Source organism: Diabrotica virgifera, chromosome 7 (assembly GCF_917563875.1).
Source record: "Diabrotica virgifera virgifera chromosome 7, PGI_DIABVI_V3a".
In the NCBI taxonomy this organism is placed as follows: Eukaryota; Metazoa; Arthropoda; class Insecta; order Coleoptera; family Chrysomelidae; genus Diabrotica; species Diabrotica virgifera.
Window position 1 is genome coordinate 106,109,207 of NC_065449.1, and position 12,243 is coordinate 106,121,449.

General features: G+C 32.9%; 1 protein-coding gene across 4 annotated transcripts in view; it reads right to left on the bottom strand.

Moving 5' to 3' along the window:
• LOC114336377 (equilibrative nucleoside transporter 3) overlaps positions 1-12,243 on the bottom strand; it is a 180,433-nt gene that overhangs the window by 106,915 nt on the left and 61,275 nt on the right. For 2 of the 4 annotated variants that reach the window (XM_028286734.1, XM_028286735.2), the window contains exon 2: positions 11,462-11,549. In XM_028286734.1, coding sequence (XP_028142535.1) covers positions 11,462-11,498 — 37 coding nt within the window. In that variant the 5' untranslated portion in view covers positions 11,499-11,549. Of the gene's footprint in view, positions 1-11,461; positions 11,698-12,243 lie in introns of those variants that run through there. The other 2 variants (XM_028286733.2, XM_050655972.1) reach the window with 2 other exon arrangements.

The following is a 12,243-nucleotide window of genomic DNA, read 5'->3' on the forward strand; positions in this document are numbered from 1 at the left end:
AAACAAATGAACAATAACAGCACGACAAAAATTAAAACAGACGATACCACTACGGCCAATATACCAACAACAGGAGGAATCAGACAGGGAGACAGCCTCAGTCCATTTCTATTCAATATACTAATGGATGAAATAATAGAAGATGTGGAATTGCTACAACTAGGATACAGACTTGGTCACAGTAGAATCAGTATAGTGTGCTATGCGGATGATGCAGCCCTGATTTCAGAGGATGAGGATGACCTACAAAGACAACTTTATCGATTCTACCAAGAATGTCGACGACTCACGTGAACATATCCACGCAGAAAACAAAATGCATTACCTTTGCGAAACGTTAAATTAGGTGCAAGCTCGTGGTAAAGAGGAAACCCATAGAACAGCTAAACCAGTTTAAATATCTAGGTGTAGACTTATCAAGTTATGCCCCAATCAGAGACCTATGTAAGAGGACAAATTAACAAGGCCGCCGTCTTGTCCGGATGTTTGAGAGATGTGGTCTGGAATAACCCATATATGACAATGGACAGCAAAGTTAGAATTTATAAAACTTGCATCAGACCTGTTATGAGCTATGACATTGAATCAAGAGAAGACACCAATAAAACCAAAAGTATGCTATGGACAGCCGAAATGAATACACTAAGAGCAATAGCAGGGAAGACAAGAAGAGATATAATACGAAACAACTTCATCAGGGAACAATGTGGTGTGCAAGATGTAGTCAGATGGGTAGGCAAAAATGAAGAGAATGGTTCAGTCATGTATAAAGAATGGAGGAGCACAGACTACAAAGAATTGCACTAGAAGGAAAGCCAGCAGGCAAGCGTCCACCGGGGAGAGCACCAAAAAGATGGACTGATAGCTGGTAGTCTACCTCTCAAGAAATACTTCAATGTCGGAATTAAGAAATCGACAGATCTACATCAAGTATAAGAAGAAGATATTCCGTAGTTTATTATTATTTATTTTGTTTTTAGTGTATATTTTATTTGTTGAGCAAGTATGTCTTTCTGTTATGCAGTTTTGATAGTTTATTTTTGATGAACATATTATATACGCACAAATTTAAAATAAAATAAAGTTTAATGCATTTGAGGTCTTTCTTCATTCGAATAAAATTGCATATTTTTTTATTACGATAATTAGTGGCACCCACTTTTACATACATATTTTATGAACATATAAAATCAGTGTCGAGTTTAAATAACTAATATACATTTTAATCAGAGAAACAGTCAATGTGACCCCCATAAATGTGGCAATGCTGCGTGGTGCTTGTTTGTAATATATTATCAAAATTTTATACAGCTTGGGTGCCTATTTATCAAATAGTTTCTGGGTGCCTAAATATTAATATTTACTATATACAATATACACCGGGAGCTACATTGACGTCGGTTTACTGGGTGCCTGTAGCTACAGTTAATATGTATATATATATATATATATATATATATATATATATATATATATATATATATATATATATATATATATATAAAATGAATAATTTTGGGGAATGCAGTCAATGTGTTTTGGGCTGATTAGAAGAGAAACACTTTGAACTTTTGTCGAGCTTTCGGACAATTTATTTCCTTTATCAAGACAATCTAAAAATACAAATATTTAATTTTAGATGAAAACTAGAAAAATAACAACTTACTGCTCGTGGTTTACAAAATAACTAACATACTTATAAAAAACATAAAAATTCTATCTAAAAAATATAAATTGTAAACGTAAATTAATTTTGAAATATGTCAAAAGGACATTAATCAAATGTAGTTAGACTACTTTAATAACTCGATAGATTGGGAAAGAAGTTAGTTATCAGTGTATAAAATAATGATATAAAGATGTAAGCAAATTTGAAGTTATAATTATTAGTAAAAAAAAAACTGATCGTAATGTAAAAAATTGCTTAAAATTGCTTACATCTTTATATCATTATTTTATACACTGATAACTAACTTCTTTCCCAATCTATCGAGTTATTAAAGTAGTCTAACTACATTTGATTAATGTCCTTTTGACATATTTCAAAATTAATTTACGTTTACAATTTATATTTTTTAGATAGAATTTTTATGGTTTTTAAAAGTATGTTAGTTATTTTGTAAACCACGAGCAGTAAGTTGTTATTTTTCTAGTTTTCATCTAAAATTAAACATTTGTATTTTTAGATTGTCTTGATAAAGGAAATAAATTGTCCGAAAGCTCGACAAAAGTTCAAAGTGTTTCTCTTCTAATCAGCCCAAAACACATTGACTGCATTCCCCAAAATTATTCATTTTGTATTATTAACAGTCACTACATATTAATAATCATATATATATATATATATATATATATATATATATATATATATATATATATATATATATATATATATATATATTATTATATTTCTATTTGATATGAAAATTAAATTTTGATAATTATAAACAGAGTTCAATTTAATATAAAATATTTTCAATTTTCTCAACCACGGGCATATAAATTTAGAACAACCTGTATACAACCAATTGTTATATTTAATTTTAAGAAGTGATTAGAATAAGCGTACGAAACTCGGAACAATGTGCTTAGATAAACAAAGTGAATGACGCGTACCATTATCGTTCTTCTCGGAAGGTCGATCATTAGCCTATGCTAAATAAAACTCAGTGAAATAGATGATAGTTCATTATCGTTTTTCGCGGAAGGTTTCGATCATTAGCCTATGCTAAATAAGACTCATTTGAAAGAGAGAATAGGTCATTAAAATTTGTAAATAGTTAGAAAGTATTTTAGAATGGGAATTAAATATTTTCTTTTGAAATCCATTAAGCATATTTAGAAAGATTAAAAATTGGTTTTGAGGAATATTACGAATGAGAGTTGGTGGTGGAAGATTGATTTGTGAATCTGGAAGGGATATTTAGAAAGTAGGGGAATGGATGACAAAGTGAGAGCAGAATGTTTTGAGCTGTCGAGAAGTGAAGTCGAGTAGTAGACGGTAGTGTACGGAGAGTGAGAAAGCCGGTAGTTCCGTGAGTGTGGAGTATCTATCGTGGAACGAGAAGTAGGCCAGGTCGAGAGTAAAAGAACCTCCTTGAGCCAAGAGTGTCCCGGTAGCTGATAGCAGTTTCGAAAAAGGTAGAACACAGCATCACGACAAAAGCAGGAACGAGAGCTATTCGAGCTAGTTTTTCAAAGGAGAACATTACTGGAAGCCAGGACGAGGTTTGATCGCAGCCAAGGATAGCAGGAAACGGGTTTTGTGTGAGGACATTTTCAGTTCACCAGGAAAAGGTCAGTCTCATTTGTTTGGACATGAATGTATGGGTTTTTCGTATTAAATTCCACATAAAAAATTGAATAACATAATCAATAATATCAGAAAAGCTTCATCAAAGTTAAATAGAGTTGTTCCTAATAACTCCTAATAGTTAAATGTTAATAAAAACTTTCAATTGAAAACCAAAAGGAAATAAGATTCCCATTTGTAAATGTTATGTTTAAGAATAATAAGAAATAGCAAATATTAAGCATTGATTGCCTTTTAAATAAAATAAAAAATATTTTGATTATAATTGTAACCCATATGTGAATTTTTTTACTCTTTTCTTTTCTATCCCGATTAGGAACCATTAAGAAATATTTGAAGCCACGAAAGTAAGTAATTAATTTATAATTCGCCCTGAGATTGAAAACATATTGATATGTGATCTGGTTAATTAATTGGATTAGTATTAATACATTGATTAAATTAAGTGACATATAAGAATATTATCTCATATCAATAATCAAGATCACATCAACTGTCGTCCAACGTGGAAAGCATTGTAAAGTATTTCTAGTGGCAAATTTGAAGGATAGAAAGAGTAAAGCCGGTATTTGAAAATTTATATGCCTGTGGTAAAAAGTGAGATACTTATATTTGATAACATAAAATTTTAGATCTCTTTAGGTACAAATTTTACATAACTGATTTAATATTTTATTTTTACGATATTTACATTTGATATATTTATTGACAATTTATAATATTAGGGTAAAAAAAAAGTCGTATTGGTAACATACTAGTAAAATTTCATATTTGGCGGGGATAATACTTCTTGAAAACAAATGTCTGTGACAAGAAGCCAAAGCAAGGATAACAAAAAACAAAAAGAACATTCAGACCAAGAAGATATTTTAGACACGACAATCATGGCATCAGAACAGCAAGAATTATCAGGAATAGATAAATTATTACAAATGATGCAACTCCAGTCACAAAGAATGGAACAGAAAATGGATGAAACACAACAAAAACTGGATGACAATCAAAGAGAAACAAAACAAACAATGGAGAAAAATCAGGAAGAAACATCAAAGAAAATGGATAAAGTGGATCAAAAAATGGAGGAAACACAACGAAAAATGGATGAAACACAACAAAAATTGGATCAAAAAATGGATGAAACAAAAAGAATAATGCAAGAAAATCAGAAGGAAACAAAACAAGCCATAGAAGAGAACAACAAGAAAATGGAGGAACGCATAGAAAAGTATGAAATGAAAATTCAAGATAAAATAAAGGAGTTAACGAATGGCCAGAAAAAGGAACTAGAAAATTTGGAAAATAAGTTGGAAAATGCTATTCAAGTAGACAGAGAAGAAGTGGAAAAAAGAATCACAGAAATAGAAAAACAAGTCACCGAAAACCGGACGCAACAAAATGTCGGAGAAAGAAGAGAAATGGTTATACATAGCACAGATGACGTGAAGATAAGGTTTGGCGGGGATGTAAGAAGATTACACCCAGTGCCGTTCATAAATAGCCTGAAAAAGAAAATACAGCACATCGGAAATTTCGAAACAGCAAAAGAAACTATCAGAAACCATCTCAAAAATGAAGCAAGCCTATGGTTCGATTGCAAAGAAGAAGAATTTGACAGTTGGCAACAATTTGAACAAAAAGTTTTGAATTATTTCTGGGGAAAAGTCCAACAATTGGAAATTAACAAGGAATTGCAAAATGGGAAATACAATGATAGGATGGGTATATCAGAAAGGACATATGCATTACAAATTTACTATAACGCAAAACATTTACAATATAATTACTCATCGGAACAATTAGTCGAACTGATTGCAAGACATTTCGAAGAAACGCTGGAAGACCATATCACATTGCAAAACTACAAAGACATAGATAGTTTATGCCAATTCCTACAAATAAGAGAATTACGTGTAAGAGAAACAAAATCAAGAAGATCGCGAGAAGATTACAGGCCCCGAGAAACACAGGATTACAGAGATAGAAATCAAAATAGGAGGGACTATACAAGACGAGATTTTAATCCCAGAAGGGAAAACGAAAATAGAGACAACGGAAGAGGAAATTATGAACAAAGAAATAGGCAATGGAATGAGGACAGAAATCGAGAATACCAGAATAGAAACACCACACGCTCAAATCAAGAAAACAGAAATAATGGTAGACAAAATGAACAGGGATATCAAGAAAACCGAAACAGATCCGACAGACCAAGAGAAAATAGAAGAGAAGTAAATAATACCCAGACAGATGGATATGACGGAGAGAGACATTACGACGAATTGGCAGAAAAACATGTAGTGATAGATTTTAAAAATAATACGATGAATCTAACAGAAGAAAAAGAAGAAGAACAGGACAAGGAACAGGAGAAACAAAATACGGACGAATCAGGTAAAGAACAAACAGTGGAAATGAATTTGGCAACGAAGCAAGGACAAAGAAGAAAAGGGAGAAAAAGTCAGAAAAAGACAAAAGAAAATGAAACCTGTGGCTCCTCAAAAGAAGAGTTGAGCCCAGAAGAAGAAAATTTGAGAGTATCAGAAACAAAGGAAACCTGGGATTCCTCAAAAGAAGAGACGAGCTCAGGAGAAGAAGAAATAAAGCTAAAAAATGAAAGTGAAAAGAATATGATTGAAACAGTGGTATTTGAAGAGGAGGTATATGCAAACGAGGATGCAGAATGCACGGTAAACATGTGTGAAGAATCTGAGAAAAAAGACAGAAAATTGATATGTGGAGAAGGGAAAGAAAAAGAATTGCGGTTGATGTTAAGACACTACGAAAATTTGATCAATGAGGAAAACAGAGTGGCTAAAAAGTACGAACATTCATTTGAGGTGAAAAACTTGGGAAATTTTCGATCAAAGACTTACCCGATTCCATACAAGTATCGACAAGAGGTGAAAGAAGAAATAAATAAAATGTTGGAAGATCAAATCATCGAAAGATGTGATTCACCGTATGTTAACCCGATTGTGATAGTAAAGAAAAGCAGTGGAGAATTGAGATTATGTTTAGATGCCAGGAATATCAACCAGCACACTGTATCACAATATGAATCACCTCTAAACATCGAGGCCATTTTTGGAAGAATCACCGGGTCACACATATTTTCGAAAATTGACTTAAAACACAGTTTTTGGTTGATACCGTTAGCTGAAAAGTGTAGAAACTACACCGCTTTTTCTATTGATGGTATTGTCTACCGGTTTAAGGTAGTGCCGTTTGGATTGCAGAGTGCTTGTGCTGCACTCGTCCGAGCTCTACATACCATTTTGAATCGCCACGAAGATTTCATAGTTCATTATATCGATGATTTATTAATTTTTTCACAAGATACTCAGAGTCATCTGAAACACATAGAAATAATTCTGGAAGAATTGGACACAGCGGGATTGAAATTAAACATTGAAAAATGTCAATTTTTTCAAAAAGAAGTCATTTATTTGGGTTTTCAATTGGACACCAAAACAGTAAGATTATCCGAAGACAGAGTCAAGCTCATAGATGAATACCCAAGACCAAGGAATTTGAAAACATTGAGAGGTTTTCTTGGCACGATTAATTATTTTAAAAAACTGATTCCCGATTTGAGCCAAAAGGAAATCCCTCTGATAAAGTTGCTTAAAAAAGGAATAAAATGGAATTGGAAAGAAGAACAGGAGGAAGCTTTCGAAACATTAAAACGAGAATTCGCAAAAGGAACGAAAATATACCACCCCATTTACAATTTACCTTTTATACTCCGAACTGATGCGTCCATACAAAAATTTGCAGGAGTTCTGTCTCAAATACAAAACGACCAAGAAGTGCCGATATGTTTTATATCGCGAGTGACTAAAACACATGAGAGAAAATATAGTGTTACAGAATTGGAGTTTGCCAGTGTACTATATTGCGTAAACAAATTGAGGTTTTACTTATTGGGAACAAAATTCACAATCGAAACAGACCATGCAGCTTTAGTACATATCATGAAGAATAGATTAGTAAATAATAGAATACATAGAGGCATTCTATTATTACAGGAGTATGATTTTGAGTTCCGATATATAAAAGGAAAAGACAACATAATAGCCGACGCTCTAACACGGGATGAGGACACGGGAAAAAAGGAAACAATTACTCTACAGGTGGGACTAAATAGATTAATACAAGAAGAAGGGATATATTCGTTAAATGAGATAAGGACAAACCAAGAAGACCTAGAGGAAAGAGAGAAAAGAAGAGCGGAAGTAGAAAATGACATATATTTTAAGAGAATAGACGGAAAGGAACTATATTTAGTGACACAGACATTGGCCGAAAAGATAATAAAGAAATTACATGAGGACAATGGGCATATCGGTAGCAGAAAAGTTTGGCTCGTTTTTAGGAAAAATTACATCAGCCGACAGGATTACCGCATTGCAAAGGAAATTACCCAGAAGTGCGATGTATGTCAAAAATATAAGAGTCGGAATTTCAAAAACGAAAATGTTGCCAAAAATATTGAAGCCCGAAACAAACTAGACATTGTAGCAATAGATATGTTAAGCGATCTAATTATGACCACTAAAAGGAACAAACATATTCTGGTAATGGTGGATGTGTTTTCAAAATACGTAAAATTATATAGTTGCCGCACCACAAAGGGGGAGGAGATATTAAGAAAAATCGACAATTTTATAGCCATAGTAGGAACACCAAAAAAGATTCTACTGGACAATGCAACGTATTTCCGAAATGATCGTTTCAAGGGACAACTTCGAGAACGAGGAATAGAGACAAATTTTGTCAGCATCAGGTATCCACAGAGTAATCCTTCGGAACGATTCATACAGGAAGTGACGAAATTTCTTCGCATTGCAACAGATGGTCAACATCGCCACTGGGACAGGAAAATGGCGGAAATAGAAAGGTATCTAAATACAATTCCGAGCACAGTAACAAAAGAGACCCCAGAATACATCATGAAGGGTGTATTGCCGATAAGGCCATGGGAAGACCAAGAGCCAAAAGAATATCAACAGGTGATTGAAACCGTACAGAGAAGATTACGGCGAAGCAACGAAAAATATATCCAAAGACAGGAACAAAATAGAAAAAGAAGACCAGTGACTTTCCAAAAGGGTGAAAAAGTACTCGTGAGGGCATTACGAGTATCAAATCTTCCTGGGGGCATTTGCGCAAAGTTGATGCCTGTTTTCGAAGGCCCGTACATCGTGAATAATGAAAATGGGATAAATAGTTATGAGTTGAGGCACAGGAACTCGGAAAAGATCCGAGGAATTTATAATATTCACGATGTATACAAATATCACGAATAAAAGACAGAATTACATGAAGTAGATAGTAAGTTAGGATATAAGACGTAGATTAAAGTAAGGAAATATACAGGGAGTTGGTTTTGCCTCGAGAAAATTTATTTAAAAATGCAGATAAATTTTATCGAATACAAGGCGGGGATTTGTTATATTTCTATTTGATATGAAAATTAAATTTTGATAATTATAAACAGAGTTCAATTTAATATAAAATATTTTCAATTTTCTCAACCACGGGCATATAAATTTAGAACAACCTGTATACAACAAATTGTTATATTTAATTTTAAGAAGTGATTAGAATAAGCGTACGAAACTCGGAACAATGTGCTTAGATAAACAAAGTGAATGACGCGTACCATTATCGTTCTTCTCGGAAGGTCGATCATTAGCCTATGCTAAATAAAACTCAGTGAAATAGATGATAGTTCATTATCGTTTTTCGCGGAAGGTTTCGATCATTAGCCTATGCTAAATAAGACTCATTTGAAAAAGAGAATAGGTCATTAAAATTTGTAAATAGTTAGAAAGTATTTTAGAATGGGAATTAAATATTTTCTTTTGAAATCCATTAAGCATATTTAGAAAGATTAAAAATTGGTTTTGAGGAATATTACGAATGAGAGTTGGTGGTGGAAGATTGATTTGTGAATCTGGAAGGGATATTTAGAAAGTAGGGGAATGGATGATAAAGTGAGAGCAGAATGTTTTGAGCTGTCGAGAAGTGAAGTCGAGTAGTAGACGGTAGTGTACGGAGAGTGAGAAAGCCGGTAGTTCCGTGAGTGTGGAGTATCTATCGTGGAACGAGAAGTAGGCCAGGTCGAGAGTAAAAGAACCTCCTTGAGCCAAGAGTGTCCCGGTAGCTGATAGCAGTTTCGAAAAAGGTAGAACACAGCATCACGACAAAAGCAGGAACGAGAGCTATTCGAGCTAGTTTTTCAAAGGAGAACATTACTGGAAGCCAGGACGAGGTTTGATCGCAGCCAAGGATAGCAGGAAACGGGTTTTGTGTGAGGACATTTTCAGTTCACCAGGAAAAGGTCAGTCTCATTTGTTTGGACATGAATGTATGGGTTTTTCGTATTAAATTCCACATAAAAAATTGAATAACATAATCAATAATATCAGAAAAGCTTCATCAAAGTTAAATAGAGTTGTTCCTAATAACTCCTAATAGTTAAATGTTAATAAAAACTTTCAATTGAAAACCAAAAGGAAATAAGATTCCCATTTGTAAATGTTATGTTTAAGAATAATAAGAAATAGCAAATATTAAGCATTGATTGCCTTTTAAATAAAATAAAAAATATTTTGATTATAATTGTAACCCATATGTGTATTTTTTTTACGCTTTTCTTTTCTATCCCGATTAGGAACCATTAAGAAATATTTGAAGCCACGAAAGTAAGTAATTAATTTATAATTCGCCCTGAGATTGAAAACATATTGATATGTGATCTGGTTAATTAATTGGATTAGTATTAATACATTGATTAAATTAAGTGACAAATAAGAATATTATCTCATATCAATAATCAAGATCACATCAATATATATATATATATATATATATATATATATATATATATATATATATATATATATATATATATTACGAGATTTCGAGGTGATATTGTTTCGATTTTTGAGCTCATCCTCTTAACCCCCAAACAACCCTTTAATTGATTCAACTCAACTACAGTAAGTAAGTATGGATTATTGTTAAAATGAGTATTTGTTCATTAACTCTAATAATTTATTATTAAAAGTTGAGGTAGGTAACTGCTCTTTCATGTCAGTGTTTTAAAAATTTAAATATAATTTCCATATTAAAGTCATTATAGGTCTGGATCCCGCGTATGAAAAAAAAGTTGATTAATAGCAAGCTGAAAATTTGTTAATAGCTTAAGGGTGTCTAGTCGGATAAATTTTGATATATGGGAACACTGAAACAGGGGCAGTTTTCATTGTGGAACAGGTTAAAAATTTAAAACGGTCAGGCCACGAAAACGGCACATTTATTTTGTCCTACAGAACAGACATAAACTCTCCGAACAGAGATTAAACTCTCATGCAAAAATCAGACTGCTATTTATCACTTGTCATAATTCCTGTCATTTGACATATTCTACATGTTCCACTCATTAAAACGCCCATTTGGTGATAAATAGCAGTCTGATTTTTGCATGAGAGTTTAATCTCTGTTCGGAGAGTTTAAGTCTGTTCTGTCGGACAAAATACACGTGCCGTTTTCGTGGTCTGACCGTTCCAAATTTTTAAGCTGTTCCACAATTAAAACTACCCCTGTTCCAGTGTTCCCATTTATCAAAGTTTGTCCGACTAGACACCCTTAAGCTATTAACAAATTTTCAGCTTGCTATTAATCAACTTTTTTTCCTACGCGGGATCCAGACCTATTAAATTGCTGGTCACTTTTCAAATTTGCAAACGGATTGTTTCAAGGTTATAATTTTTTTAGGCCGCATCTGGATTTTTCTTGTGATTCGCAGTTGGGTGGTTTGGGTTCTAAGTGAGACTTAATTACTAAATATAAAAAAATATACAAGGTGGTTCTAGAGTTTTGGATCCCGAAAGAAATGGGCAAAATCCATAAAACATCCTGTAACTCGCTTATAAAAATCGCTGAGGCAATAAATGCAGTATATCTAGAACCGCCTTAGGGACCTCTATTTGTACGTATTTCGATTCCCAATGAAACACCCTGTATAAGTTATTGTAGCATTACTTGTATTGCCTTGTATGTTGCTAATAATAAACGAATAATAAAAACAATATTTCCCATAGAAGAAATAAGTATCAAATAAGAGTCAATATTACTTACCCTTCTTTGGAACTTCTTTTTCAGCATCTACAACCATTGCCGTGTCTAGCGAGAAGTCTCGTTGTCGTGATAATCATACAGATCTGTCCTAATAAAATCAGAACTTTTACCATTTGCCCTAATAAACATTGCTTCATCAAAACTTTATCAATTGACTTGATAACATTATTTTCTTTGTGATAATATTATATAAGTAGGTAACGGATTACAACTAGTATAATAAACTTTACTACTCGAAATTTTTGTTATGATTGTTTAAAGATCTGTTTTAAACTGACTAAACTGTTTTAAATACTGTTTGACAATACCACGTAATAAGTGTGTACCGTCTGCGTCTCCAAGGAGGCTCAGATGCAGATCACAATCTATATATCTCTGTATATACAGTCGAACCCGCTTATTAGAATACCGGTTAAAGGAGTATACCGGTTTGAGGAATAGAAATTTATAGACCCGAGACAGTTCTAATAGCAACCAATGATCGGTTATTAGAATATCCCTGTTATAGGAATACTTTTGCTTGGCACCAAGGCTATTCCAATAACCGGTTTCGACTGTACTTAAAAGAACCACAATAGACCATCGAATCATATTTAAAGGATTAAATAACACAAAGAAAAATGTTTTCAATAGGATGTTATCTAGATATAATATATCCATATATATTTTCAAAAAACCTTTTTACCACATATACAATACATTACATTATATTACATTATAATACAGTACAAAAACAACTTAATCTTAAATTTAACTAATGGCTGCTATACATTTATATTATG